Source organism: Pogonomyrmex barbatus, unplaced genomic scaffold (assembly GCF_055798465.1).
Source record: "Pogonomyrmex barbatus isolate J1 unplaced genomic scaffold, ASM5579846v1 scaffold23, whole genome shotgun sequence".
In the NCBI taxonomy this organism is placed as follows: Eukaryota; Metazoa; Arthropoda; class Insecta; order Hymenoptera; family Formicidae; genus Pogonomyrmex; species Pogonomyrmex barbatus.
The window spans coordinates 60,012-74,100 of record NW_028297120.1 but is presented as its reverse complement, the minus strand read 5'-3'; the positions used below and the strand labels follow the sequence as shown (position 1 = coordinate 74,100).

Below are 14,089 nucleotides of genomic sequence, written 5' to 3'. Positions count from 1 at the left end.
TCAAAATGTCATAATTTGATATAACAATATTTTGTAATAATTTAAAGAAACATGAAAATTTTATTTAGATTTCCAGTTATAACTAATAAATATCAACTAACAATAATTATATCAATATTATAATTTTCGACCTACAACTAACCTAACTGTTAGATACAACATATCTTACATTACATTTGTATTGTTAAGTGGAAAATTATAATATTAATGTAATGTCATTTAATATAAAGTATAGTATTTAATAGAAAGTACTTCAAGTAAAATTGAAAACCAGAAATATTTTATTAACTGCATAGAAATTTCATTTACAAATTAGTTATATTTAATTATAAAATACATATATGTAGAATTTGTATATTTTGCACGTTGATATTTTAAAAATCCAAATCTCGAGATATCGATATCACGAGAATAGCAATGTGCAATGTGTCATTATTCACGTTACATTCTACATTTCCCCAGTCATAATTATAACCAAAATCATAAATCTCTTTTCGAAAATTCAGGAAATTATTTTGCTTTAGATATACGATGCTTATTGGTATTATCTATGTAAGTATTATCTATGTAATCTAAAAACATTTAAATCTCATAAAATCAAAATGCCTTTGAAAATTAATTTTAAGTCAGTCATTATGTAAATATTAAACACATTAAAAAAATGTTAAATTGCTCTATTCTAATAAGAAATGTAAATAATTGTAAATAAGATACACTATATGATTTTAACATCATTTTAGTAATTATTTCTTTATATTAAATAAAAAGACAATTTCCTATTTTTAGAAATTCTTTTATAATAATTAATGTAATAATAAAATAATTATATTATTATTATGTACATATAATATTTATTATTTGTAATATTTATACTTGTTGTATTATATAAATTACTAATTTATTGAATACAAATAATTCATTGAACATTGAAAATCATAATTAAATTTACAAAAGTTTATTACAAATGGGCGCTTCTTCTATTATATCAATAAACAAATACAAAATTTTGAGACAAATAAATTGCGCGATTGTTATAACAACCGCTTTAGGACACGTGTCCTAATGTGCACATGCGACCCATTTGCACGCCACGTCAATTATACCCCGGCACGTTTAATTGTACCTCGTCAAAACAATTTTTTCTTTTTACATGCTTCTTCCGGTATGCGCAACAATGATGAGTAATAAACGGTGCAGCCGGTGCGTCCGTGACAATTCGACGTTGTGAAATAATGTGCAGGATTATTAGTATTAAGTAGCAACAGGCAAGTTTGTTATTATGAAATAAAATAATATCATTCTGTAATTTTTGTTAAATTAATTGTCTTACAATTTATTTGGATTTATATGGATTTTATTTTATTTTTATATTTAAACATGTAAACATACACACACACACACACACACACACACACACACACACACACACACACACACACACACACACACACACACATATATATATATATATAAAGTATATGCATATAAACTTTGTAATGTCGTAAAGCAACATATGACACACGTAAAATTACAATACTTGAAACACTGCACGTTTCCCAAGACTGTTATTGTATTAGCTTGATTGCATTAAATTAAGATATATATGGTGTGGAAATCATCGTCATCCGTGAAATAATAACCCGTTAAAATTTCTGGGCACATACCATGACATTTTGCACGTTCGAAACATTTAAAGAGAGAAGAGGAATACAATAGAGCGATAAATGAAACAGGCGCAGCCCGTAGTCATTGAATGACGAAGAACTGTCGCAACCAGGTATACCGCAAAAGAGCAAGTTGCATTTGTGGATGGGAGGTAAAGTTCGGCTACGGCGTGGCTTTCACGCTAGCCGTTTTCGAGACAAAGCGCCTCCTCGTGTTCGTCTTGGAGGTATTCGCGGAGTGGCAGGTGATTCGTTTCGCAGGTGGTTTCCAACCGGTCGTCCTTACCTTTGCGGACGTGAGTCTAGGATTGCCATGTGCCCTTATTACCGTACGCACTATACGCAGGTAACGCTTATTTGCACAGTGACGGATGAACAAGCGAGCTCAAAGAATATTTGTGTTTGTTAATATAATTAATTGGGAGAAATAATGTTCATTTAGTTGTAAAAACAACGGCATGTAATTTAGCGATATAAGCAATTGCTTTGAATTTACAGATATAAATTCAATAAAGGAAAATTATTAGACATCCAAGATTTAGTTTACTAACATTTTCTATGATCTGCTGTTTGAATATTTATTTATGTAAAATAATATAAAAAAAAAAAGATTGAATTATATTTTCATATTAAAGAAGAATTTATTGAAAGACAATTCTGTATTATTAGAGAGAGATTTATTTTTATTAATTGATTATATTAATAAATTCATTCTTCTTTCTATTACCTTTGATTGTTAAAATAAGATTATTCGGAAACGATAATTTATTAAAGATTCGTGAAAGATTCATTTTTATTACATTTTTATTACAATTTCTTCGTTCACAAATCTCTTGACATGATCTGTAATAATGGATGCGTTCTTGCAGGCACGAATCATGGACCTTTCTAAAAACGAAACAGATATTAAGGTATCTTTTGATAATGATAGTTTTATGCACCATCATGAACGCGACCACATTAGCTTCGATAGGGTGTCACATTAGTGTAAGGCAGAAGACTTTGATCAATGTCTTCAATGCCTCTATGCATCTGTACGCCACTGCCTCGTCATACAAATATGTGATAGACGAGATTCAATTTATATTACAGTGCTGCGGTCACTCCTCTTATACCGACTGGTTTCTCTTCGACTGGCAGGTAAGCTTTCAATATTATTCGCTTCGATTGCAGATATTGAAAGCATTACTGCAAAAATTCATTGAATTATAAATAATATATATTTATAAAACATAATATTATAATAATTTATAAAACGATAATTTATAAAACATTCGTGTTTGATTTATTTGTTGTGATTTACCTTACTTATTATCACATTCTTTTTTCAATTCTTATTTTCTTTCTTAACTCTTCCGTAAGAGTTGAAATTTAATACATAAGATTTATATACTTTAGATACGACGGTATAATTCGTAAATTTTTATATCTTTATAATTATTTTTATAGGTAAATATATCGATGAGGGAAGTCTGCCCCAATGACTTTGATCTTGATCTCTATATGTTATCACCGCCCTGAGTAACAATCAAAAAGTTTTAGCCATCGCTCGTTATCCATTAAAAAGTTATTAACAAAAAAAGTTTTAACAAAAAAAGTTTGTGAAATGTACCAGTTTGAGCTAGTCATCAATTTGCTATAACATATATATACTAGTAGATTGAAAAGTAAAATCCATTAATTTCTATACAGTTATAGAATTAACAAGATTTTCCATATAGGTATAGAACACGCATGGGCGGGGGAGAGATGGATCGCCTCCTGGACCATTCGTAACCCATCTCGTATCACAATGATAATTAAATATCATTGTGTATCACATCATTATTGTAATATTGAACTATCACTGTGATACGTGTTGGATTAGGTTAGATCTCTCAGAAGTGGAGTCCTCTTGTAGGAGGGGGGGGGGGGAGGGGATGGAATATACTGTCTCCACGCATACACTTTTCAATGTGAAGCAAGGATTTACATTTCCATATGAATTTATTATATTAACTTTTTTATACATATATTAGCAAATTATGCCTTCAGCACTCATATAAGTTATTATATTTTTAATACTTTTTTTGTTAATAATTTTTTAATGAAGAGCGAGCGACGGCTAAAATCTTTTGAATGTTGTTCAAGGTGATAACATATGTTAAGATTAGGATAATATATATCAAAATCAAAATCATCAAGGTAGATTCCCCTCATCGATATATTTATCTTTTTATATTTTTTTGTGCCAGTAAAATATATCTTTAATACTTATTAATATTGAAATTTGTACATTTGCATGGAATATGCATGGAATGTATATTTCCAATGTAGATTTATAATCTTTATTTTTCACAGTCTTCTTTATTTTTTTAAAAATATTTATATTACAAAACTTACAAAGCTGATAAATAGCTGATAAATACAAAGCTATAAAAGAATTTAATTAAATTCTGCTTTCAAAATTTATATTAATAATTACATGTTTACATTGACATTTATTTTGTTATTTATTATATTACATTCTATTATATCTTCAATAATAAACTTGTAAGATAAAAAATTTTTTTCTGTGATAAAGATAGAATAGATCAACAAAAATATTCGTGATACATTATTTACTTTTAGTCTGTAGATTACGCATCTCAAGAAGAAATGGCGGAACAAAACAGAATCTCTGACGAGGATTACAGGAGTCTCGGAGTCCCTTTTAGCTGCTGCAACTTGCATGCTGAGGCACCTTGTATGCACTTGGAGATGACGGATGACAAAACGATAAACGTGAACGGCTGCGCGGAAGTCATCAGTCCCATTCTTCTTAGAATCGTCATAGTCGCTTATGTCATGACTATCACTTTAATCATTATACAAGTGTTATTGGCCTTTTTAATTACTAGAGTACGTTATCTTGCTTAATCTCACCAAGTGCCGAATGCTCCCAGTTTAGAAGTTACATATTAACATTGTTATTCCTTCGTCAAAAAGATTTATTTTTTTATAGATATATGTTATATTTATATATTAATAATATTTTATTGAAAACTCGCTATGATGATACATTTTTTATAATAAAAAATTTACGCGAGAAATTCAATTAATTATTCAAAATTTTAATATTATTTAAAATTATTATTCATTTATTTAAATTACACAATCATATTGATATTATATTATACACTGCTCCTTTGGTAAAAAATATTAATGCATACTCTTAAAGTCATTTTGAGATGAAAATCCTAATATCAAAATCGAGACTATAATCATTGTTAAATAAAAAAATGTTTAAAATTAACCATCTAAATTATTTGAAATTTCAAAGCTATCATATAAAACATATTATAAATATGTGCGATGTGCTGTGTCCGAGCATATAAATTTCAAATGGTTGATCATCTTTCAATATTTCGTACTTAAAAAATACGAAAATATTTGATAATCATGACTGATTTATCAAAATTTTTATTTTAAAATAATCTTTGCCATTAATATTTACTGGAATTTTTACATCTAATATATTTCCTATTTCTAATATTCTTCCTATATACTTCTTTATATACACTTCCTTTTTCTTCAAGATCAGAAAAAAAGTCTCTGCTTTATCCTAATTATTCCTAACAATAAACCTCTATTTTTACCTTTACCTTTATCTATATCTTCAGTATTTTATTGTCACAGATGATCTGTAGAGTTGTCCCTCTGCAAATGACCTTTCCTCAGGTAAGATGTTCCACTAAGCCATTCACTATTGTGAATACATCAAGAACCTATGTGTCACGATTTTCTTCTCTTAAGAAATATACTAGGTACAAGAAGCCGAATATGCAATGTCATTCGTTAATGATGAGAAACGCATTCATTAAGAAGAAGCGCATCATTAAATCGCCCAAGATAAAACGCAAATATCCTATTCTGAATTATGGAAATTGGTAAGAAATCCTTTTATAAAAATAAAAATAGGTATAGAGAAAAACGCATCGACTGTTTTAAATTTTTAAATAATGGTGCTTCAGAATATATTTATATTTTATAATTTATATTTTAGCATTTTAATTGCAATTAATTTAAATATTAAATTAATTATAATTATAATTCTAAGATTTACAATTGATTTAATTATAATCTGAAAATAAATATTTAAAGAAAAGGTTTGGAAATATCTGTTGGTATAAAATTTTATATAAAATAAAAATGTATAATAAAATTAAGATATTATAAGATGTCATGAATAAAAATGATTTTTTATTTGAATAAATATCACATAACTTTAATTTTTTCATGATAAAATTGTCAATTAAATGTGCAAATATAAAAATAACTAGATATTTTGCTTAATAGTACTTGGGACGTGGCAAAGATTAAACCCAGCGTTCACGAGGAACATAGAATATCTGTGGAATGTCTTCGTAACAAATGAGCGCATTGAAACCACTTTGCACTAATGAGCCGTAGATCTTCCAAACAATTAGAACGGCGGCTGTCTTTCAGACAAACTGCGTATTAACGATTGTAAAACGCTAATTGCTACCATTAGAGGTAAGTCGTATCACTAGACATTGAGTAATCTGGTGGGAGGCAAGTAAATTTCCTGTTTGAAAGTCACAAGACATCGACATCGGGGAATTCATCAGTGTAGTTCAAAACATCGCACGCGAATGAGGGACAAGCGATGCCAATCTCGCCGGTAACTCAAATACACGTAATGTTGAGTTGTTTTTTTGCTTTTACTGTGCAATTCTGTCACACATATAAATCTTGTTTAATATTACAATATTTTTTTATAAGATAAATTCGAATGTGATTACGTGGTTTTTATCTCTTTTTTTTTGCAATATTTAACGATTAGAACTATCAGATGTATTGACAGTTTTAAAGACTGATGAAATAATTTCCAAGTTTGCAAGCTACTTTAAAGCCGTTCGCGGTAATATAATATATTTGATACGCGTTAATCCCGTGTGCTCCTTTCTGTGTTTCTTCTGCGGACTTTAATAGAACTGGTGACGTCCTATAAGCGGAACTCGTGTTCGTCCTATTGCATTTCATCGGTGCACTTCGCAGGCTGAAAATACAGTCCTGAAGAAACCCGAAAATTCATTCAAATGAGGTTTATATTAGGCTCACGATGAAAATCAACGATTATCAGCTTTATCATATTTGAGGGAAAAAATATAGAAATCGACTCCGCTCTATTTAAGATTTAGATCGTACGTATTTTATTATTTTCCCGTGCGTATAAAATGAACTAAATATGTGACGCGCAACGGACATTACGAAAATAATAATAAAACGTCGTTGTTTCGCAACGGACTTTCGTACCAGACGTGTTTTAAAGAAACAAACAAGTGCCGATAGATTAGTTGTGGCTAGCCTTCTTTTTCTGCTCGGTTAATAATCGTAACGTGTAAATAAAAAACATTAAAAAATAAAGAAATATTAATATAACTGGCGGTAACTGGATTGATAATCCAGTATGTTATTTATTAACAATAGAATGTTATAAATATTATACGAACAGGACATGACAGAAGTTTACTTTAATATTTTTATAAAAAGAAAATTAAAAGACAATATTAAAAATAATTTATTATTAAAACAAAAGCCAATTAAAAAATTCGCGAAAAATTGAACAAAAATATAAATTTATAATATTATTTAATTATAATACATAATATTGTATTTAATATAATATATTGTATTTTTTAACATATGTTATTATAATAATTTATTACATAATATAATATTGTATTGTAATATAAAAATATTAACAATTTATAACATTATAGGCTCGCGCCTCGACGATACGAGATCGAACGTTTTCGCGATCGGAATGAGACAAATTCGGATTTTCGCCCAACAAACTGCTCGCGAATCCGCGTTCGCAGAGATCTGCAATGCAAATGTAATAAGACGGATTTGATTGTCTCGATGTCGCGGAATCGGCTTCGACGTCAGGTCAGATCCGCTCTGAACAAACAAACGATCCGCCTGGTAAATTTTTCGCGCACCGCGTCGTTGCGCGCCGTCGGCGATCCTCGGGGAGGATCGGCCGCGTTCGTGAGCGTTCGTGAGCGCGCGCGGAATGCTCGTCGCTTGATGTTCGGCAGCGATCGTGGCGGTACGGCAGTTTGCGAAGGACCGCGCGACAGTGTGTGGTTGTCTTATTTTTGTCGGTGGTTTGCGCCGACCATCCAACCCGAACTCGTTGTTCCAAACCGCCATCACGCCGTCGTAGCATGTGCCCACTAGTCCGGAGCCACGTATACCGCTTACCGCATAACCAGCCGCACAATAAACTTGTCTCCGTTAAGGCAGCCGTATTCTCCCCTTTCGCCGCGGCTTCCTCGCCATTTCACGCATGTACAGAAATTCAACGCCCATTTAAATCGCGCCCGCCGTCCAGCTCCGCGCGCGGGTGATCACGAATCGTGTGCGCACACGGTGATAGTATGATCTTCTCTTGGATATTCCAGTGAGTCTGTGTGGTGAGCGCCTTATACCGGGTGGCCCGAATCGATCGCGGTGTGCAGTGACGTACTCTTTCTTTCCTTCGCCGTTGCGCTCTCACTTCAACGCACGGAAGAGGAGAAAGATAGAGGGAGGGAGAGAGAGAGAGAGAGAGAGAGAGAGAGAGAGAGAAAGTCGAGACTGGTCGATCTGCGACAGGAGCGTTGGTTGAAAGATAGATAAAGAGAGTAACCAAGGGAGAAGAGAGCGAGAGAGGAGAGCGAGCGATCCGGTGTAAAAGGAATCTCGACCGATTTCCAAGGAGATTCCAGTTGTCAAGATGAGTTATTGTACCAGCGCGCCCATGGTCACGCAAACTTGCGAGACTCTTCTCAGCAAGTGCGAAATCCCGATCATCGACCTCGCTCACATGGGTGAGTAGCTTCCCCCTTTTTTCTTCTTTTTTTTTTTATCCACGTCTGCATATCTCGAATCTTCCTCGATCGCACGCGAGAGAAACGTCGTCCGCTACACAGTGTGTATGTACAGGCGTTCACGGCCGTGATTTTGCGGGAATGACTGATTTCGAAATTGTTTACGAACGTGCGGGGCCGCGATGTACGTTTTTCGCATCCGCGAGGCCGATAAAACGCCGGATCGCGAGTAACGTCAGACAACGAACGTCAGGCAAACTGGGACTGGCCTCTTCGCATGCGAAAGATCTCGTTGTTGGTGTCGCAAGTTGGTCATAGGTCGGCACGATGACGAAATTAACGACGCGACACTAGACAGAAACTAGACTAGTTTACATACCTCAGAATTGCGTGCGAAATTTCGGCGCGGAAAACGAACGGCGGCGCCTCGTGACGAAACAGCTAGAAAGTTCTGTCCCGGAATCGCAGCATTCCGAAAAGCATTCGCAGAAAAAAATTAATCTTAAATCGAGGCTATATATTGATTATTCTCATATATAAGCAAGAATGTTAAATCTTCGTAGAAAAATGTTGATGTAAATGTAGATATTTTCATATGTAAGTAAGAATAAAGATCTTCATATAGAAGATTCTAGTTTTAAATTGAGCAAAAGTAATACTAGTAATATCAATGCAAATTCAATCAAATTAAGATTAAAATTTTTAACAAGATTGATATTCTTGCTTATATATATGAGAATATATATTTTTCTTGATTTAAAATTAATTTTTTTTCTGTGTGCAAGAAATCAGTGGATGAGATTTTCGATGAGATTTTTTTATATATTGCATGTAATTATGGATCACATATGAATTTAAATAATTTACGGATATTCTTTGTCTCTTATTTGTCTCTTAATACTAGAGGATGATGCTGAATTTCAGATTTTATTGAATTCTTAAATATCTGTGAGATAAAATGTTAAATAACAAAATAATAGTAATAACTATTAATTGAATTAAATTTTGCCAGTGGAAATTAGCAATTTTGAAATTTTTTTTTGAAATTGCTTTATTCATTTCTTCTGCGCTAATAAATTTTTTATCTACCGAAAATCGGGACCGGAAACATGTTTTGCACGTGCGAAAAGTTATTTTGTCTTACTGTTAAGAAGATATACATGTATCTCTGTTATCGAACCTTGATTCAATCTGTCTTCATTTATTACTGTTATTATCTGTTATCTCGCGAGATTTTAACGAGTGATTCAATTGTTGAGATATATCACATCGTGCGTATTTCTGCTATAATAATAAAAATCTTGAGTGTTCTCAGAACTCTGGACTTTTCAGGTTGAATTATCCTTTCAATTATAAAAGTTAAAAAAAAAATAATTTTAGTCAAAACGTAGGCGAAGCCATTCGCTTAAGGTGTAATAAAAATAAATGTTTATTGCTTCACCTACCAGAGGCTCCAGTTTTTGAGGCGTGTTTTTTATCGCTTTTAAGTGCTTCATCTACTTTAATCATATGCACAAAAAGAAATTAGTCAAGACTACATAATGAGTTCGTTAAAATTCATTTAAATGAGAAATTTCTTGTGCCAACGTGTTGTAATGATATCATTTTGATTGAACCTTTTTCTTTTCAAAATTAAGTCATAAAATGAAAAATAGAATTTCGATGTTCAAGATATTGAAATAGTTTGAAGAAATAAAAACATAGAAATATACATATAAATATACATAGAAATATACATAGAAATATACATAGAATATACATAAAAATATACATAGAAATATACATAGAAATATATACAAAAAATTAATCTTAAAGACAAATATTCTCATATATAAGCAAGAATATTATAATCTTCTTGAGTTTTCTCGAGATTGATTGAATTTGTATAGATACAAGTTTTACTTTTGTTCAACTCGATACTCGAAAATCTTTTATATGAAGATTATTTTATATAAAAAATATTTTTTCTTATATATGAGAATATCTATATTTGTATTAATACAAATTCAATCAAATCAAGATTAAAATTTTTTTAACAAGATTATAATATTCTTGCTTATATATGAGAATATTTGTCTTTAAGATTAATTTTTTGTATATATATTTTTTGTATTTCTATGTATATTTCTATGTATATTTTTATGTATATTTCTATGTATATTTCTATGTATATTTCTATGTATATTTATATGTATATTTCTATGTTTTTATTTCAAACTATTTCAATATCTTGAACATCGAAATTCTATTTTTCATTTTATGACTTAATTTTGAAAAGAAAAAGGTTCAATCAAAATGATATTATTACAACACGTTGGCACAAGAAATTTCTCATTTAAATGAATTTTAACGAAAAAAAATATGTTTTTCATGCTAATTCTTATGATTTCTGACTCATTTATAATCCTCATAACTCATTATAAGCTCCATAAAATAAATTTTTAATTTTTTTAAGATTCAAAGAAGAATTTAATATTGAATGAACGTTCGATTGTCTTTCATTTCTCATTTAATGATAGGAATTTTTATTTCTATTGAGGCAAAAAATAGAACAAATTTCGAGTAATGTATCGACGAACAGTTGTTCCCCTTGTGAATGCCAGATAGCGTGAGGATGAGGCAGAAGCAGGACACCCTGTATAAACGTTCGAGGGCGCCAAGGGAGGGGCCCTTCTTTGTGAGAGGGGCTCTGACCTCAACGGATCGTCGGATCCGCGATAGGCGCCTCCGGTTGCCGCTGGCTGGTTCGTCTGGCTAGGTGCCTGGTCTCGTTGCCAAGCAGCCGTAAAACCGTTTCTCACTCTCAGATCCACGAAATATCTTGCGAACCCCAACATCCAGTCCTAGACGTGGAGCGTCGCCCGTCGGAAACAGGCAAACTCGTCTCGAGTCCTATTTGACTCCTTTGAGTTTTACCATCGAAATCTGGAAACTTTTACAATCAAATTTGACTCCTTTGAGTTTTACCATTCAAATCTGAAACTTTTAAACCCATCCGGTCCCTAAGCATGAGTCATGACTTCTTCGGCTTTTATTATCAAAATCCGTAGATTTGTGACTTGGCTTATACTATACTTCCGTAGAACTTCCATATAACTTCCGTAGACTTAAACTATATTTCCGTAGAATTTCGAATCAAGATGAAGCGTGGTATATCTTGTTAATTAATAAATAAAAATAAAATATAAAGATTCTCAAATCTGAATAAGAGATTAATGAAAAATAAGGAGGAACTAAAAATGCATGCGGCGCGATAATTAATGCATAAACAATGATTTTAAAATATTTACGTTTTCATTACATAGTACGAAATACAAGATTTTTTAAATGAAGAAATAAATATTTTATAATACGGAATGAAAGATTTTTGGAATGAGAAATAAATATTTTATAAGAATTATTGTTTGCGCATTAATTACTGTGCCATACGCTCTCAGTTGGTCTTTGTTTTGAAATAATTTCATTAATTTGTAATTAATGATTGATTATTACTGTTCGTTGTTATTCTTGTTGACGATTACTTTTTTTTTTTTTTTTTTTTTTTTTTTTTTTTTTTTCATTTGCGTTACGGAAATATCGATTGCGACAAATTACTGACGTACAGTAAGCACATAGTCGACTTATAGACTGACTTGAGAGCTCGTTTGGAAACGCGAAAACAAGCTCAAGTCGATTAATTTGTACGAATATTATATCAAATTAAAATAACAACGTTCCCTGACTGTTTGTCCTACGACATCTGTCTGTGACATAGGCTGAATAATTACCTTTCACGATGCAATGAGAATTCAACGTAACGTAACATTATTTCCTATTTCGCTCGCGTGTTCTCTTCTCGTATCACGCTTTTCGAAAGAGAGAGAGAGAGAGAGAGAGAGGGGCACCTGTTACATTAAAGATTTTTCTATTACGCGGTCTGAGAGTCCTTGGATGCGAAAAATCGTTTCCTTTCTTTCCTCGTCGCGACTTGCCGTTAATGGCCGGCGTGGTGAGTATATGCGAGTAGCGTGTAAAGTCGTGTCCACAGTTGAGCAAACATACAATGAGTCGACTTGGAGTCGACCCATTCCACGAAGCGTGAAAATGTTAAGACTAAAGCAATCCAGTCAGAAATTTTTCCGATGTTTCGACGAGTTTAGGTTTATCGGAATTTATTAATATTTTATTGGAATAAAAATATTTATTTTATTTGAAATATATTCTACGCGTTCCAAATAATATGGGAAGTCGATGAGTCAACTCATAGAACTTTTTAAGTGCCGTTCTGTATGACACTAATCAGAGCCCTAAGTCGGTCACTGTGATAGACTCTAACCGGATATGTTTGACCTAAAAGTAACGGCCTACTGTTCTCTTTCGACTAATATGAGCCAAATTTCGTGACGTCGCGCATCTCGATTAGTCTATATGATTATTAAATTACATAAGGATTAAGCTAACATTCATACATCTGTTGCAACGTCTGCTCGCCATTTAAAGACCACATGTTCTATCCAACAAAAGCTCGCACGTCATTGATCATTTATACTTACGATAATTATATATCCTTTATTGTTAAAGGACAGTCTTTTATTTCAGATAGTTATCTTTTAAATTTATTCATTTTTTAAATTTAAGTTTTGAATGTTTTGAAGCTTTATTTTTACTTATTTAACTTTATAACTTTATTTTTACTTAAAGAATACTGCGAGAAAATTTTTTGTAATCAGCATTTCAATGTCTAATGTCGTTCTGAAATGAACGAATTTTTGAAGAAACAACTGAGACAAATTTAGTTTCGTCATACATTCAACATAAAAATATCATTAAAAACTTTTTTTTTTTACTTTTTGTTGAAAAAATACATCATTTGTTTTTTATTAACTATGTTTCCAATGTTTTTTATTAGAATTATTCGGATTAGATTTATTTTTATTTTTTAAAACTTATTTCAGATTTGTCTTTTTTTTCCCTAAGAAAATATGATCACTGTATTTATATTTTAAACATTTCAAGCTATAGACATATTCAAGTATATCTGTAGCATCATTCTGTAGAGAAAATATTCTCTACACAAATTCTATGCGGCACGAAAAATATTTGCACTTTTACTTTGATTTCTGACTATTGAAAGAATATTCATTCGAGTGAGAATAAGAGAATACATTTTTTCTTCTTTGAAGCTCGATTAGCTCATTGCGCGTGCTCTATCACTTATTGGCAGAAATTTTGCTAATGTCATCGAGGTGCAAGGTAGAACACGCGCGTGCAACTCGTGTCGGCTTGATACGCACGAGTTTACATGCGGCTTAAATAGCATGTAACAACACAGCGTCATACGTCGCGGCCAATGAAATATCTCGCGCGCCTTCGTGTCTGGCGGGGTCTGGATCATGATTTAAGTGCCTGCCAAGCGTAGAAAATAATGGTTCACGAGTGAAAAGCGTTGTAATGCATTTCGGTTTGACCTCGTCCTCGTCTGCCTTTTGTAACTCAATGGTCGACCGTCGTCATTCGTACATTCATTTTATCGAATATTCCACTGGGAAATTCATCTTTTTTTGTTCACAGAAAATAGAAAGCCTG

At 32.0% G+C, this 14,089-nt stretch overlaps 2 protein-coding genes across 3 annotated transcripts in view; both read left to right on the top strand.

The window, feature by feature from the left end:
• The first annotated feature begins 844 nt into the window (after positions 1-844).
• On the top strand, positions 845-8,276 carry LOC105423007 (uncharacterized). Of its 2 annotated transcripts, XR_016139618.1 has the most exons (6): positions 845-2,010; positions 2,534-2,804; positions 4,275-4,544; positions 5,322-5,572; positions 5,982-6,327; positions 8,117-8,276. XR_016139618.1 is itself a non-coding variant. In XM_011632627.2 (4 exons), exons 1-4 carry the CDS (start codon positions 1,754-1,756, stop codon positions 5,574-5,576), a joined length of 1,053 nt encoding a protein of 350 aa, XP_011630929.2. In that variant the 5' UTR covers positions 845-1,753; the 3' UTR covers positions 5,577-5,899. The 2 variants fall into 2 exon arrangements, 1 of the variants encoding a protein (XP_011630929.2); XM_011632627.2 differs by lacking the exons at positions 5,982-6,327; positions 8,117-8,276 and having other exon boundaries at positions 5,322-5,899.
• Positions 7,750-14,089, top strand: part of LOC105423048 (uncharacterized) — an 18,513-nt gene continuing 12,173 nt past the window's right edge. Inside the window, exon 1 of the mRNA XM_011632691.3 lies at positions 7,750-8,524. Within this exon, the coding sequence (XP_011630993.1) occupies positions 8,431-8,524 (94 nt within the window). The 5' untranslated portion in view covers positions 7,750-8,430. The remainder of the gene's footprint in view (positions 8,525-14,089) is intronic.